Source organism: Oncorhynchus masou, chromosome 1 (genome assembly GCF_036934945.1).
Source record: "Oncorhynchus masou masou isolate Uvic2021 chromosome 1, UVic_Omas_1.1, whole genome shotgun sequence".
Classification (NCBI taxonomy): domain Eukaryota; kingdom Metazoa; phylum Chordata; class Actinopteri; order Salmoniformes; family Salmonidae; genus Oncorhynchus; species Oncorhynchus masou.
In genome coordinates this window covers 29,638,319-29,656,226 of record NC_088212.1, presented here as the reverse complement: position 1 = coordinate 29,656,226, position 17,908 = coordinate 29,638,319, and the positions used below count along the sequence as shown (strand labels likewise).

General features: G+C 44.3%; 1 protein-coding gene across 2 annotated transcripts in view; it reads left to right on the top strand.

Annotated features, from left to right (window-relative positions):
• LOC135541601 (PDZ and LIM domain protein 2-like) overlaps positions 1-16,098 on the top strand; it is a 63,588-nt gene extending 47,490 nt beyond the window's left edge. For both annotated transcript variants that reach the window (XM_064967914.1, XM_064967921.1), the window contains 4 exons: positions 8,551-8,669; positions 13,085-13,230; positions 13,765-13,879; positions 14,302-16,098. In XM_064967914.1, coding sequence (XP_064823986.1) covers positions 8,551-8,669; positions 13,085-13,230; positions 13,765-13,879; positions 14,302-14,500 — 579 coding nt within the window. In that variant the 3' untranslated portion in view covers positions 14,501-16,098. The remainder of the gene's footprint in view (positions 1-8,550; positions 8,670-13,084; positions 13,231-13,764; positions 13,880-14,301) is intronic.
• Positions 16,099-17,908: the final 1,810 nt, after the last annotated feature.

The window sequence follows — 17,908 nt, the reverse complement described above, 5'->3', positions numbered from 1 at the left end:
GATTGTAGGATGGCCGGGGTGTTAAACATGTCCCAGTTTAGGTCACCTCGTAGCACGAGCTCAGAAGATAGATGAGGGACAATAAATTCACATATGGTATCGAGGGCACAGCTGGTGGCAGAGGGAGGTCTATAGCAAGCGGCAACAGTTGTTGTTTCTAGAAAGGTGAATTTTTAGAAGTAGAAGCTCGAATTGTTTGGGTACAGACTTGGATAGTAATACAGAAATCTGCAGGCTAGATTGCAACAAAGCCCCCTTTGGCAGTTCTATCTTGGCAGAAAATGTTATAAATAGTGATGGAGATTTCAGGGTTTTTGGTGGTTTTCCTAAGCCATGATTCAGACACAGCTAGGACATCCGGGTTGGCAGAGTGTCCTAAATCAATGAGTAAAACAAACTTAGGGAGTAGGCTTCTAATGTTAACATGCATGAAACCAAGGCTTTTACGGTTACAGAATGGGAGTGGAGCTTGGCACTGCAGGACCTGGATTAACCTCCACATCACCAGCGGAGAAGTAGGATAAGGGTACGGCTAAAGCCTATACGAACTGGCCGTCTAGCACGTTTTGAACAGAGAGTAAAAGGAGCAGGTTTCTGGGCACGATAGCATAGATTCAAGGCATTATGTACAGACAAAAGTAAGGTAGGATGTGAGTACATTGGAGGTAAACCTAGGCATTGAGTAATGATGAGAGAGATATAGTCTCTAGAGACGTTTAAACCAGGTGATGTCATCGCATATGTTGGAGGTGGAACAACATGGTTGGTTAAGGCATATTGAGCAGGGCTAGAGGCTCTACAGTGAAATAAGACAGCAATCACTAATCAGGACCGTAATGGACGAAGCATATTGATATTAGAGAGGGGCATGAGTAGCCAAGTGGTTGGGCTGACTGGGGACACGGCGATTCAGACAGTTAGCAGGCCGATGCTAACAAGCTAACAGTTCGTAGGCCGGGGCTAAACGAGCTAGCAGTTAGCAGACCGGGGCTGGTAAGCTAGCAGTTTGCAGACCGGGTTAGCAAGCAAACATTTGGCAGACCGGGGCTAGCAGTTAGCAGAGCGGCGCAGGCAAGCTAGCAGTTAGCAGAGCGGCGCAGGCAAGCTAGCAGTGAGCAGACCGGCGCAGGCAAGCTAGCAGTGCGGCGCAGGCAAGCTAGCAGTGCGGCGCAGGCAAGCTAGCAGTTAGCAGAGCGGCGCAGGCAAGCTAGCAGTTAGCAGACCAGGGCAAGCAAGCTAGCAGTTAGCAGACCAGGGCAAGCAAGCTAGCAGTTAGCAGACCAGGGCAAGCAAGCTAGCAGTTATCAGACCAGGACAAGCAAGCTAGCAGTTAGCAGACCGGTGCTAGCAAGTTAGCCTTTGGGGGACGTCGCGATGGTGGTAAGTCTGTTTTTGCCCCTTCGTGTAGTGACGTCGATAGACCAGTCGTGGAATTAGTAGGGTTCCAGGTAGCTCTAGGTAGCTAGTAGGCCGTGGTAAGCAGAATGGGCCTTCAGCGGACGTCATGCCTGAGGGGCCTGTTGGAATCCTCTGGCAGATTATGTCGGTATTCCAGTCGTAGAGGATCAGCGGGGTTCCGCCCCGTTTCTGCCCCGTACCGGCAGTAGAAGGGGTCTGGATATTGTAGCCCAGGAGTGGGCTTCGGTGGTATCACAGGAGCCCTGGCCGGGCTAGCTTCAGGCTAATTGGTGCTTGCTCTGGGATGGAAATGCTAGCCAGGAGTAGTCACCCGGGATTGCGGTTAGCTATCTGAGCTAAAGGTTAGCTGATGACCGCTAGCAATGGTTTGCTAATTGATAACTGGTAGGTAGTTAGCTGGCTAGCTTCAGTTGAGGGATTCCAGATCTGAAGTAATAGAAAAGTAGAAATACTTTAGAAGAAAAAAACAGCTCCACACCACATTGGGTGAGGCGGGTTGCAGGAGAGTATTTAGAAGTTGAGGTTTAGGAAAAAAAAATTTTAAAAGATATGCGAAGAAAAGGATGTAAAAAGATATATACAAGGGACACGACAGGACAAAGAAGTCTGACTGCTACGCCATCTTTGATTGATGGATTGCCATCTATTTCTTTCAAATACTTAGGAGTATCATATATCTTATTTAGCTCAGTATGGTGTTTTGGTACAGTAGTTCACCTCTGAATACTGTAACCGTAATAACAGAGTTGAGGCAGTGGTGACGGAGGATAAAGAGCAGGTTAGTCTGCCTCAGGTGTTTACAGGAGACCTCCATGCATAGACAGTACACTGCAGGATATATACAGTACACATATATCTCCCTTCAAACCCGAGGACTCCTGCCACCCCCTGGCTAATTGTCCCATATTTATGTTCATGTAAAGTGTTTTCATACAGCAGTCCCCAAAATATAGTTGTATCGTCTTCTGTGTGTCATCTACCCCTGTCTGCTGGCCCATGCCCTGTATTTGAAACTGCATGGTGGTAATAATGATGATGATGCTCAGTGGCCCCGATTGGAGCCAGACAGAGAGCTTCTCCTCTCCCAAAATGTAAAAGAGATGCCAATGTCCCGTGTCTCCCATGGGCCCTGATCTGAAACAGCTGCCCCCGCTTCCAATTCTCCATTTCCTGTTTGTTTGTGTCTCCAATCCCAGACCGAGGCATGTTTGTGTCTCCAATCCCAGACTGAGGCATGTTTGTGTGTCAGATTCACACAAACATGCCAGAGAGAGGAAGAGTGTGCTCTCTCACTCATGCTTTTTCTTCCTCTCTCTGTCACTCTCTCTTTTCTGTCTCTTTCTCTCTTTCATTTATTAATTAATTCACTCACTAAATCCATCCTCCTTCCATGTCCTGGGATTGAGATATGGCTTGGACCTGGATTGTCTTTCTTCCTTCAGTTTTTCCATTTGGAATAAGCACATAACTGTATTCGCTGTAGTTGATTTCTTTAATCAAATATGACAGCAGATTTCAGTGTCAAAATTGAAAATAGCAGCAAGACGAGAGTGGCATCGTCTGAGTGGCATGTAGATTCAAAAGTTAACTTCAAGTTCAAAGTTTGGCTTTGAAGTGTAATTTGTCCTGTACACAACTCGCTTTGTGCAACAGGCAGGCAGGCTCTTTGATGACCCAGAGCTAGTTAAGAGCTTATGATCACAGTTCAGAGCAGGTCTAATCAGGGAGGGCTTCCTCCCCAAATGTTATGTTCCCCTGGCTTTTGACATTCCCAAAACCATTCACCTTCTCCAAGACAAATGACCATTGTTCCTCGGCTGGCGGTACCCCTCTGCCAGTGAGTGGCATCCCCTGGGGCATCCGCAGGGGGATTCGCTGCAATCTGAGGTGACATAGCTGCTTCTATAAAAGGTCAGGAGAATGGAGGAAAATGGAGCGGTGTTGTTGATGCCCAAACTCCACTACTTCTCCATACCAAGCTGCCGAGCCCATCTATGGTCAAACTCAATCACGGCTGCTTAGTCCCTGTCGTCGTCCAACCTTTGTTTTTCCTTGCCTGTTTGTTGCTTTTGTTGAACTTTTTTCTTTACTCCTTCTTTCCTCTCATGCCTCATGGATCACAGCTGTAATTAAAGTGCTCACTCACTTGACTAGCTAAAACTTGTTTCTGAAAACATGGCTTCAGTTGGTATCTGATACTGACAGGAGACTTCATCGAATCTCAGAGGAAATAACAATGTTCTCTGATGTAATGCTCCCTGATTTGGACTCTTACTCCTTCATTAGCAAGATGTTTATAAAAGTACAACTACAGGTTAGCCCAAGATGACATGTAGCTGTTAGAAAGGATTTCAATAGGAAAAGACTGACATTTTGACTACTGTAGCCAATAGCAGGAGGAGAAGGGAGAGGTTTTCTGCACTTTTTCAAAGATGACATGGAGAAGGTGACAACTAACAATATCTGGCCCTTGTTTCTGGGGAAATAATGACCCTGAGAGGAATTACAGTGAGGAATGCCACTGATCGTTCCGGGTAAGAGCTTCCTGGCATAGAGCAGTGAGCAGTGATCTGCACAAGCACTGGAAAAAGAAATGGAAAACTGGACCGATTGAGAGCAGAGCCATTGTTCAAAGAGCTGCTGAATTGGAAGCGGCTGCTGGTGGTTATGGAGACAGAGAGTCCCTGGCTCCACCAGTGCCCATGCCTCAGTCAGTTTCAGGCCCCAGGCCTGTTCTGTTGCTGGAGTGGAGAGGGGTGGGGTGGAGACGCAGCTTTTCCTGGGATGGGTTTGTGGGGGCATTGATGCCAACTGATGACGAGGATGGAAAGGGAGTCACATAAATAATAATAATTAGGTGGGCGCTTATATTTGTCCTATTTCGCATTATACAGTGCTTTCAGAAAGTATTCAGACCCCTTGACTTTTTCCACATTTTGTTATGTTAGCCTTATTCTAAAATGTTAAGCATTTTTTGTTTTTTCCTCATTAATCTACACCCAATACCCCAAGGACAAAGTGAAAACAGGTTTTTAGAAAAAAGTATTCAGACCTTTTGCTGTGAGTTCAGGTGCATCCTGTTTCCATTGATCACCCTTTGGATGTTTCTACAACTTGATTAGAGTCCACCTGTGGTAAATTCAATTGATTGAACATGGTTTTGAAAGGCACACACCTGTCCATATAAGTTCCCACAGATGACCGTGCAAGTCAGAGCAAAAACCAAACCATGAGGTCGAAGGAATTCTCTGTAGAGCTCAGAAACAGGATTGTGTCGAGGGCACAAATCTGGGGAAAGGTACCAAAACATATTTATGCAGCATTGAAGGTCCCCAACAACACAGTGGCCTCCATCATTCTTAAATGGAAGATGTTTGGAACCACCAAGATCCTTCCTAGAGCTGAGCAATCGGGGGAGAAGGGCTTTGGTCAGGGAGGTGACCCAGAACCCTATGGTCATTCTGACAGAGCTCCAGAGTTCCTCTGTGGTGTTGGGAGAACCTTCCAGAAGGACAACCATCTCTGCAGCACTCCACCAATCGCGCCTTTATGGTAGAGTGGCTAGACGGGGCGGCAGGGTAGCCTAGTGGTTAGAGCGTTGGACTAGTAACCGGAAGGTTGCGAGTTCAAACCCCCGAGCTGACAAGGTACAAATTTGTCGTTCTGCCCCTGAACAGGCAGTTAACCCACTGTTCCCAGGCCGTCATTGAAAATAAGAATTTGTTCTTAACTGACTTGCCCTGTTAAATAAAGGTTAAATAAAACAATACAAATTTAAAACGGGAAGCCACTCTTCAGTAAAAGGCACATGACAGCCTGCTTGGAGTATGAGAAACAAGATTCTCTGGTCTGATAAAATCATGCTGTGGGATGATTTTCAGCGGCATGCACTGGGAGACTAGTCAGGATCGAGGGAAAGATGACCGGAGCAAAGTACAGATAAATCCTTTATGAAAATCTCCTCCAGAGCGCTCAGGACCTCAGAATTGGTTGAGGGTTCACCTTCCAACAGGACAACGACCCTAAGCACACAGCCAAGACAACGTATGAGTGGCTTCAGGACAAGTCTCTGAATGTCCTTGAGTGGACCAGCCAGAGCCCGGATTTGAACCCCATCTCTGGAGAGACCTGACAATAGTTGTGCAGCGAAGCTCCCTATCCAACCTGACAGAGCTTGAGAGGATATACAGAGAAGAATGGGAGAAACTTATCAAATACGGGTGTGCCAAGTTTGTAGCGTCATACCCAAGACGACTCCAGGCTGTAATCATTGCCGAAGTCGTTTCAACAAAGTACTAAGTGAAGGGTTGTATACTTATGTAAGTGTAATATTTCAGTTTTTGACTTTTAATATATTTGCAAAACAACTCACTTTTTGCTCTGTCATTATGGGGTATTATGTTTAAATTGAGGGGTAAAAAACAATTTAATACATTTTATAATAAGGCTGTAACGTAACAAAATGGGGAAAAAATCAAGGGGTCTGAATACTTTCTGAATGCACTGTTTATTTATTTTATTGAGGGGCCAAATAAAATCAGCCATGGGACAAATTCACCTCGTGGGCTGCCTTTTGGTGAACCCTGATCCTTATTCTAACCATAACCCTAACCCTTACCCTTACCCTTACCCTTACCCTAACTCTAACCTTAGCAAGCAGTTGCTTATCAGCATATAGTTTGATGATGGTATGACCATCTGTAGAGCCATAAATAAAGTGACTGATCTTTTTTGTAGTGTTCACTTTTCAAGCTTCATTTCACTTTTGATTTAACTGAATACCCCATAGAAAATAAATATTTTGTTGCGTGTCTGAGAGACTTTTAGAATTGGATCTCAGGTGGTCACAGTTAGATGCAGTGCATAGCACTGTAGTAAAATCGACCTGTTTTCTGGGATTCCTGACAGTAAAAGTGTCTGGCGTGAGTTATGAGTTGCTCAGAAGTGGACCAGGTGTGTGTACTGTGTTCTGGGTGCCCCATGTCCCTGGGGTGAAATTCTCTTCGAACCGACACCACATAGGAAACGCATAATACCATTAAACTTGCACACGTGTGCATACCAAACGCACGCTCAAACTCATGCATACACACAGCCATTCAGTCCCATGTTTTCAGGATCTCTAAGGATCTACTGCTTGGCTGTAACCAATGATGTCACTCTAGCTCCCTCTTGTGGCTTAATGAAAGCAGTAGCTATAGACCGAAGAGAAGGCGAGACATCTCACAGGCTCATTTTTGGGCAGCTGTTATTGGGCAGTTTCACATTGAAAAAAATCCTGTCTGTGTCAGTGGGTGTTCCCTTTCTCTCGTGAGCTTGCCAGAGATTATGAAAGAACTGTATGTTCACCCGAAGGAAGGATAGACCGCTTACACAGACGGGAACCTTGACCATTTTCTTTCAGTGGTAAACGGCCATAATGAGCCACATTCATAATCCACCGTCATTGGCAGTAGCTTCCTGCCAAGCTGGTACTCTAGCAGTGAGCAGTTAGGTCATGGAAGTAGGAAGCATTGTCAGTAAACCATATCATGCCGAGGTGAATAAGTTGCTAAAGTTTGCCATTTGCTCTTTCCCAATGCGGTATAATGGTTTATAACTGCCATGCATAATTGTAGGACATCTGGCGTCCACGATGGAAGTACACGTTGGCTCTCCCCTTCTATTCAAACAAACAAGAGAGCCAATGCCAAACATCTGTTACCATGCGAACAGCATCTCTGTCATCAGGACTGGGGGCTGAGTCAGCTTAGATATAAATAGCAATCAAAAGCTAATAAGGTTGACAAAAGCGGGCAGGCAGGCAGCCTGCACGTGGAGTTAGGGCTGGGAGATAAATGAGAGCTTGATAAGGAGGGATGAGTTAGGTAAAGGACAGGAATGCTGGGAGTATCTCATGATCACTCCATTGAAACCCGCAGTATGGGAAGGGCAGGAGGAAAACCATGACAAATCAGAGCCTTTATTAACACCAGTCATGGTGACTGTAGCAACCTTCCGCCATGGCTACCAGAATTAGAACTGTTAGTTCATTACTGTACACAAATAAGGTTGAGGAAGTGAAGGCTTACAGAGGGGTGTGTGTGTGTATTCTGAACATCTGGGGTGTGTTCAGTAAGGTAAAACTTAACAGATACTGTAGAATGAAATGAATAGAGCTGACTTGATTCTACATGACAGACAATCCTATTGGTTCCAATCCACACAATATATTTCATCATTGTATTTTCTATCAGAAAGTAAGCCTTGAAGTTTTGTAGATCGATGCATTGTGCTCTTTATCTTTAAAGCCCTCTTACGTAACCTCTGCCATAGCTTTACCATAGCTTTGTTAACCTTCAGATGTATACGTTACCAGACCCGGACTCCGGGATGGCTAACCCTGGAGATCTCTTAAATGTCCACCAAGTTAGGTAAATCTGCTTTGTGGATTGATCTCCAAAAGTCCTTAAAGTCGGTGCCACTAGGGCAGGGGTCATCAACTAGATTCAGCCGCGGGCCAATTTTTTTTTTTCTTGAGCGGATGGTCTGGGGGCCAGAAGATAATTATAAATAATTTGTACCCTGCAAATTAACCCAAGACGCCCACAAATATATTGTATTTGACAAAAACATAATCATTTCAAACCTTTACACTGGTACATGATCATTGCACCCAACTGAATTGGCCCCGGGAGGTAATTTCTGTCACCTGTTCACATAGAGCCCTCCCTTTCTGACCTTGACTGTTCCTATTCATGTGGACCTGTCCAGCTCTTTGTCTGTCTATTCTCTTAAAGAACGTTTTCCGCATCCAGGCTCATCTCTTTCTTTAGTTGTTGTGATTTTTCAGAACATTCTCTTCAATGCCAATCCACCCTTGATGAAGCAACGTTTTTGAAACAACATTAAATAAAATCCAGTAAGTGAAAGGAATATAGCTATTTCTTTATCTGACTTCTTTATTGAGATATTGCATCACATGGTGCTTTCTTTCTCATGGTCTCATCAGGTTTCTCAACTCTATAAACTCGTTCCACTCTATAACGTGCATGTCTGGGTTTCAGCATCTGCAGGTGGTTTGACCGAGCAGCAGAAGATGATCCATGCAGATCAGACCAGTCTGACCTGCACATCTCTCTGTCTCCACAGGAGTTCTCTTCTCCGGACTTCAGGAATAACTCTGTGACCAGTCGAACCCCCACCCCTCCAGGACATGACTCGCCCCACAGCCCTATTGACCGCGAGCTGTCTGTCTCCCCCAGACGCAGGTAAGAACATTCTCAATCCTCGGCTCATTTAACATTTACATTTAAGTCATTTAGCAGAGGCTCTTATCCAGAGCGACTTACAAATTGGTGAATTCACCTTCTGACATCCAGTGGAACAGCCACTTTACAATAGTGCATCTAAATCATTTAAGGGGGGGGGTGAGAAGGATTACTTTATCCTATCCTAGGTATTCCTTGAAGAGGTGGGGTTTCAGGTGTCTCCGGAAGGTGGTGATTGACTCCGCTGTCCTGGCGTCGTGAGGGAGTTTGTTCCACCATTGGGGGCCAGAGCAGCGAACAGTTTTGACTGGGCTGAGCGGGAACTGTACTTCCTCAGTGGTAGGGAGGCGAGCAGGCCAGAGGTGGATGAACGCAGTGCCCTTGTTTGGGTGTAGGGCCTGATCAGAGCCTGGAGGTACTGCGGTGCCGTTCCCCTCACAGCTCCGTAGGCAAGCACCATGGTCTTGTAGCGGATGCGAGCTTCAACTGGAAGCCAGTGGAGAGAGCGGAGGAGCGGGGTGACGTGAGAGAACTTGGGAAGGTTGAACACCAGACAGGCTGCGGCGTTCTGGATGAGTTGTAGGGGTTTAATGGCACAGGCAGGGAGCCCAGCCAACAGCGAGTTGCAGTAATCCAGACGGGAGATGACAAGTGCCTGGATTAGGACCTGCGCCGCTTCCTGTGTGAAGCAGGGTCGTACTCTGCGGATGTTGTAGAGCATGAACCTACAGGAACGGGCCACCGCCTTGATGTTAGTTGAGAACGACAGGGTGTTGTCCAGGATCACGCCAAGGTTCTTAGCGCTCTGGGAGGAGGACACAAGGGAGTTGTCAACCGTGATGGCGAGATCATGGAACAGGCAGTCCTTCCCCGGGAGGAAGAGCAGCTCCGTCTTGCCGAGGTTCAGCTTGAGGTAGTGATCCGTCATCCACACTGACATGTCTGCCAGACATGCAGAGATGCGATTCGCCACCTGGTCATCAGAAGGGGGAAAGGAGAAGATTAATTGTGTGTCGTCTGCATAGCAATGATAGGAGAGACCATGTGAGGTTATGACAGAGCCAAGTTACTTGGTGTATAGCGAGAATAGGAGAGGGCCTAGAACAGAGCCCTGGGGGACACCAGTGGTGAGAGCGCGTGGCGAGGAGACAGATTCTCGCCACGCCACCTGGTAGGAGCGACCTGTCAGGTAGGACGCAATCCAAGCGTGGGCCGCGCCGGAGATGCCCAACTCGGAGAGGGTGGAGAGGAGGATCTGATGGTTCACAGTATCGAAGGCAGCCGATAGGTCTAGAAGGATGAGAGCAGAGGAGAGAGAGTTAGCTTTAGCAGTGCGGAGCGCCTCCGTGATACAGAGAAGAGCAGTCTCAGTTGAATGACTAGTCTTGAAACCTGACTGATTTGGATCAAGAAGGTCATTCTGAGAGAGATAGCGGGAGAGCTGGCCAAGGACGGCTCCTCTACAGATCTACCACGATGTACAGTACACATTTACCCACTCTAACGGATGTTGTTATTGTGTATTTTGAATATGTGGTTATGACTTACTACAAATAGGCTTAGGGTAAAACAAACTCCTGTAGCAATTCAGTAACGTGTAAAAATGCATAATGCAGCACTTAGTTAACCAAAACAGATGTGGTTGATCTTGGAGCTACAAGTCAGACTATTTTAGTGTGCATTGAAGGATTCAGCTGTCTTCATCAAACATTGACTTAATTGATTAGACATTTTGATTGTACCTTACTCTGAGAGTCAGTGCTCTCATACTGTAGTGCTATTTACTCAACAGCCAAAAAGAAGAAAGTAGAGATTTTTCAAACCTGTTCCTTACAAAGCCTCTCAGGTAGTCTGTTTTTAGCCGTACTCAGTGTTCCTCCCTTCTGGAAAGGTTGGGGTGTGTCTGTGTGCAGTTCTTAAAGAGCCTCACTTTTCTGCTGGCCATGTCTCTGGCAAAAATGAGAGGGATTCTTCCCTTAATTGGCCCCCATCTCTGTAGTTCCCAGGCTTCACATCAACCCCCCTCTGACTCAGCCAATCACAGGCTAAGAGACACCCCATGAGATGCTTCTTTTCTCTCCAGGCCAATGAGTGGCAGCCGAAAGGCACACTTTTCAGTCCGAAACTCAATCTTCTTCTGCTCCTGTTTGGTGTGTATATATACATAGGTGTGTGCTTGTGTTTTTGTGTGTTTGCTGGGTTACCACAGCTGAGATTAGACGTGCAGCCAAGAACAACTGTTACATCTGAAAGCAAAGATTATCTAGTTGTAAAGGAATTCTCCTCTTTGTTCCCTCTTTATTTCTGAGGTGAGTTATTTCTGACTTTTATTGTATTTGGTAATGAGTTTAGGGGCAACTGGCTTTAATTCGTATGGCTGTGTTTTTGAATGAAGCAATGCAAACAAAACCAAGACAACACCGACAGCCCTATTGTTCTCACACTGGAGAATGCTGTTGGAGCTGGCAGCAGTGATCGCATCTGTTTTGACTGAGGCTTGTTTAAAGACATGCATTTTCACTCGAGGAAGATCAGGTGTTCTCTGTGGAAACATGAAAAGGACGCTTTTTTCCAAGTGCACATTTCTCGAGTGGTTTCTTAAAAACATTCTGACTGTTGTGGAGTCCACAAAGTACTTACTGGAAAGCCAACTGACAATTATTATTTGAAGATACTGTGTGTTATGTGTAGCCTATTCCAGTTGTAATCTTCTTTTGAGCATGCATACATGCAGTATATTATGATATAGTTTAGGCAAGTTATGGCTGTTTTTGTAACAGATTTCCCTCCATCTGTAAGTTTCTGCAGTTCACTGTTCTGCCGTTATGTTTGCTTTGCTCCCATGCTTTTGTGCTCTTAGTACATTTGACCCAGTATGCCCATTGGTTTGAAGATGTAATGTGAATGAGGGGAAAAGGGAAATGGATTTAGCAGGGTGGAGTGGAGCATGATGAAGACTTGGAGGGTGTGTTGGAGAGTCTGTTTTCAATTTAAACCATGTTCTATAATGCAAAGGAAAGATTTTAAGCACTGAGGTTTGTCTCATCGTTTTGCCATCTCCTGTTTCAGCTGATGAAAGGCAGGCACGAACTCCAGTCCACAGGAATGCATGCACACACATCTCTCCATTTCCATAGTGCCTTCAACAGGATTAGCCATGTGAATGATTATTATTTTCCATGGTATTGTCTTAGATTAGATCAGCACAGGGGGAATTTATATAGTCAGTGTTTTTGACAGATGTGCTGTAACCTGGCATATGATAACACAGAGAGAGATCCAGCTGATGAGAATGTTGAATAAAGTATTCTGTGCATAGGTCCGTGTGTACATTTGACTGTCATCTTTCTGTCCATTTTCTTTCTCTCAGTTGTTGCTAGGCTAGGAAAATATAACAATGGCAACCACACACAGTTGCTGTTGAATGAACAATAAAGTGAACCACTTTTTCATTCCACCACCCCAGTGGCTAAGAATGTGGTGCTCATAAACCTGTAAGTGCAGTGCTACTGTGCTGCCTGCTAATCTGCTCATTAGCTAGGCAGCAGAGAAACTACCCTGAGGGGTTCACTCTTAAGACTATGTCCCATCACAAGCACTCCCATTGGTCCAAAATGGCCACAAAACATGCATTGGCTTGAGTTGCCTCAAGTTATCTTGCCTCAAAGCTAAAAGGTGTCCATTGGCTCCAGTGGGTCATAAATGTAATGATGGCATGAGAGAGGGGTAGTGGTACATGATAGAAATGACACGTCTCTGTGATTTTCCATCCAGGAATGCCTGGAGTCAAACAGCAGGATTGCCCACTTTATTTGGCCAATCATGGCTGCTGTGGTGGTGGGTATCTGGAAAGCTTTAGCCACAGTTCTACTTTACTAGCCATAAGCTAGAATGTCTTCACCTTAATACCCAAACACTACACCAATAATGTATGCTACTTAGTTGATAACATGGCACCGTCTACTCTACACAGGCGTTTTCAATATGTGTTCTTCACCTTGCCTGCAGGACATTTTCAGACTAGAGCAGTTGCTGCTGTAAGTGGATAGCAAGGTGATCCAGTCCAGTTGTGAATGTTTGGACTGCGATCAGAGGCTGGCTCTGGTGACTTTCCTGGGGGTCTGCAATGTAGACTTTGGGCTGGAAGGTCAGTCACAAAGCTGACTGCTGCCCCTATCTTAATTTCCTCTGGATTCTCTCAAACTAACCCCACAAGTTCTCCACAATGTACACATCGCCTTGAACATATGTGGACATTATTACACCGTCTACCGTACACGGAATGTACACATGTACAGTACATAGAACATAGATTGTACATGGAATGTATATAGATATGGGTTGACTGATCAGTCTATTTATCAGAGTGGTTACGTAATAGGTAATAGCTACATCCCCTCTCTCTCCCACTGCAGTTCTGGCTCGGACTTTGCCATGCAGCGGTTTGACCGGGATTCAGAGGTCTACAAGATGATCCAGGAGAACAAGGAGTCTCGCACGGCCCCTCGACAGTCCAACACCTTCCGCATGCTGCAGGAGGTTCTGGAGTCTGATGAGAAGGGTGAGCAGATCCTCCCATAAACACACTCGTCTTCACTGTCTCTCTGTCTCTCTGACACTCTGGTCTAATAAACAGGTGTGTAGGATGTACTGTCCCGTTTGAAACCTATTTGATGGGTCAACTCTGAGGTCGATAGAGGTTATTTGTAGATAACGGTTGTCAAATTCAACACAATTTTACTCAATTGTTTCATCAACCTTGTATTATTTTCTGGCTACTCAGTGATTTGATGTGGATAGAAACATCAGGCCATCCCCTGGTCCAGAGCAGAAATAAAGTCTGATAGGGAAACTCTTGCATACAAACTCTGACTTAGAGCATTGTTTTCAATGGACAGCAGAGTGTGAGTGTTGTTGTTTTTACTTTTACAAGCGGAGATGGTAATAAGAGTTTTATGAAGTGATAACAACCAGCATATGTCACTGGTGTCATGAAGTGTGTGTGACCCGGATCATAAACTGGTGGTGTTCAGACAAACTGTGTCGGCTCTGTCTGACTCTGCTCTCCTGTTGCTCTCTGGTTTGTTCTATGCAGAGGCAACTGTGCGGTTCCCAGGACTCTTGTCCAAACCCACCCCTACCAAACCCACATCACCCGGGGGCGGAGTCCCCAAGTACCACACCTGTGAGAAGTGTGGCACCAGCATTGTGTAAGAGTCACCTCATGTCACATGCTGTCTCCATGTCCACAGGGGTAATTGTGACATGTTTTCTCTGTCCACAGGGGTAATTGTGACATGTTCTCTCTGTCCACATGGGTAATGGTAACATGTTCTCTCTGCCCATAGGGGTAATTGTGACATGTTCTCTCTGCCCATAGGGGTAATTGTGACATGTTCTCTCTGCCCATAGGGGTAATTGTGACATGTTCTCTCTGCCCATAGGGGTAATTGTGACATGTTCTCTCTGCCCATAGGGGTAATGGTGACATGTTCTCTCTGTCCATAGGGATAATGGTGACATGTTCTCTCTGTCCATAGGGGTAATTGCGTAACTGATGACAAATAATAAGTAATAATAAGCTGCTGAAACAATGTTTGTGTTGAGTACGACTGTGTCCATCTGTCTGCAGTACACAGGCGGTGCGCATCATGGACGACCGCTTCCGCCACCCAGAGTGCTACACCTGTTCTACACCAGAGTGTGGACTCAACCTGAAGATGCGAGGTCACTTCTGGGTGGGAGAGGAGATGTTCTGTGAGAAGCATGCCCGCGAGAATTACCAGGGCCTTGGCACTGCCCCCTGTGCCACTGTCTCACCCCGCCACTGAGGCTCAGAGCAATAGACCATGGGCTGGGGAGTGGGAGTGCCAACACATCAGAGGTTGTGCCTTTTCTATAGCAGTTAACTATTCTCTCCAGTTTTCTAATTCAGTTACTATGAGGTTTGGATGGAACTTTTCTTTTCCCAGGCCCTCCCGGTTTAGCCCTTATAGATGTATTGTTATCGCTAATGTACAGCTGTATCGGGCGGCAGGTAGCCTAGTGGTTAGAGTGTTGGATTAGTAACCGAAAGGTTGCTAGATCGAATCCCTGAGCAGACAAGGTAAAAAACTATTGTTCTGCCCCTGAACAAGGCACTTAACCCACTGTTCCTAGGCCGTCATTGAAAAATAAGAATTTGTTCTTTAACTGACTTGCCTAGTTAAATAATGGTTAAAAAACTAGTTATAATAATATAACATCTCATTCAGACAACTTAGTAGGCTACTACTCCTGCCACATTTACACCAACTTATTACAAAACCGAACTGGTATATGAATCAGATCAATGACAGAGCATAACATTTTAATCCTTTAAACAGCATTGAGTCTCCTGCTGACCCGTTCGGAGGAAAGGAAATAAACTCTTCATTTGAATTCCAAGGCATTTGAAAGACAGAAGACATACATATGCAAAGGGAGAACTTTCATCTGTGTCAAAATGTGTACTATATTTGTGGTTGTGTGCATTTGTGTGTGTGCTTGCGTGCGTGTGTTTGTGGAATTCAACTTGAGCAAGAGTTTTGATCATTCCTTTTGAAGTGATGGTTTAAATGCCTGCGTTGCTGCCATTTCCCCCTGCTATTGGGATCACTATTGAAAGGTTTCAGTGCATTCAGCTTTAGAATGTCAGGCCGAGCCTGTTGGGTTTGTTTTCGCCTCGTGGTAGCACATCAGTTTAGTTGGAATTATGAAATGCGTATTTGCTTTATTGCTTTTTCAAATTTGAAATAAGGGAATATAAAGATGTGATATATAAATAAAAACATTTTTGTGAATGTTTCTTTTATAGAACAATATATAGTACTCTATCATAAGACATCTGATGACATGTGTATGCACAGGGCTGCATGACTTGTAGTACTATTTTAGTGTGAAGAGGTTTGCTGATGCTATTGCTGTATATTCTGTTTCTTCACAGCAGCACCCACAGAAAGACAGTGTCGCACTTCATAAAAACACATCAATGTTTTTGAAAAATATGTAAGGATAAAACTACATGTATCTTGCTTGGCCTTTTGTATAGTTAGCTATGCAATTGTACCATCAACAGCTTATGTTGTTGAAAATTATGTCATGTAGGCTAAACCTTCCAGCTCCCTGGACAATAAACACCATGTGGACCCCTTCTCATCCTGTAGATCATCCTATAGATGGGTACATTTGGCCTACTGGTCCCACCTCTGTCTATCTACCTGGGAAATCATTGTGGACACACAGTCAGGTTCATTTGTGCTATAACCTGGCTGTACTGGGAACAACATTCAGAATTTATAAAACGAGCTTGGAAGTAGGTCTTCTATTCTCTGTACATTTGTGATGAGCAGATTTTTTCTGCATTATGTTTTGTAAGAATAAATAGTATCTTTGATGCTCTTGAAATTGGGTTTTGAGTTGAATTGGTCATTTTGTGTTACCTACAGATCCTAAAATGGATCTCATGCTTGTAAGATTTCTTAGATATGTAATGCATGTAGACTCAAATATCCTTAGACCATTTGCATGAACCATGTGGCCAAATAATTATGATTATATATGAAAAGTGATGCAAATCTAATAGAAACACACATATTATATTTCCTGAAATAAAAAGGTACATCAGTGAATCAAAATAAAGTATTGGCTTTTATCCTACACATAAAATGGCTATGACTTGAAGGCAGCTTTAAATCATTCCTTTGGGCACTGCTCTGTCTGTCATTTACAGAGATGTGGGAAGTAGTTCCTTATCTGTACAACATAGTTAATCTGATAATACTTGTTGAATATGTTTTCCAGATTTTTATTTATTTTATACTTTGCAAATGGACTTATTTCTATGTGAAAACAGATGGTCTATTCATTCCTTTTCAGTAGACGCTCTTATCCAGAGCAATTTACAGTAGTGAGTGCATACATTTTCATACTGGTTCCCTGTGGGAATCAAACCATAGCACCATGCTCTACCAACTGAGCCACATCATCACAAAGCACTTGATGTCTCACTGTACTCAATTACTGTCTTGTGCATTGTTCTTCTTTATGGTGATGGAAAGTCTACAGGTATAAACCTAGATGACCAACCTATGTACAATACAGTAATGTACATTGAGTGGTTTGTAAGGATGGTAAATGAATACTGTGTAAAAAGTGGATGTTTTCCATGTTATTTGACCCTCAACCTCTCTACTTCCTGCGACTATGGTCATTTATACTTGACTGTTTTTCACAGGTACTGCTGTTTTATCTTCCTCCCAGAAGGGGGCCACGTTGTCACAGTTAAAGTTTTGCATTATACTGAGGCTGTCCGACATCATCTTTGGTATGTATTGTACTGGGGTTTACAACACAGTATGGGGATTCTGTGTAATAGGACTTGTAAAAAAAAAAAAAAAACTCAAGTAAATAACTTTAAAAGACCAACAGATTCACAAAAATGTATACAATCCAATACCTTCAAGTACTGTACGCTACTGTACTACACTATTTTACTCATTATTTTTTGTTGTGCAATAACTTCAAGGCAGACAATGATGAGATGTCCACAATCAAGTTATTTAATAGATAGTGGTTATAAAGACATTTGAAGTATTAATATGTATTGTTTTTAGCAACTGGAATAATCCCACAGATTCAGTGGTCTAGGTTGAGGATATATGGGTGTGGTTCCTGTGGGTTTTGCATGGAAGTCAGCCATTAGCAGCTTCAATGTTGTCATTGAATCCACCATTAGATGTCATAGCTTCCTCAAGAAAGGAACAACATCAGACCTCATGATGATACAGTACAGCAGTAGTTTGTATTTAGTTTTACACTGTAATGGTTACCACTGTTAGTAATGCTAAGATAATTTCTACCTTATTTTCTTGAAGATACTGTATCTAGTAAACTTGTTTTGTTACGGCTATAGAAACCTGTGATTGTGTTAGCCACTTTGAATACGACAGTGCTCGTTGTACTGGTGTGTAATATGAGGTTGGGAAGAGCCAGTGGAAATGCCCAAGAGGGATCATCAAATTCCTACTCCATCCTGACGTCACTTCCACCCGACCTCTTTCAACACTGAATCTCACTCTTCTCTCCTCAGATCTTCAGCTTCTCAGCTGGTTCCTCCACCTTTCCTTCCTTCCGTTCCCCCTCTTACCATATTCCACCTGGAATGGAGTCCAGATGTGGAATGGAGAGAGGGAGAGATTGCAATGGGGGGGTTTATGCAG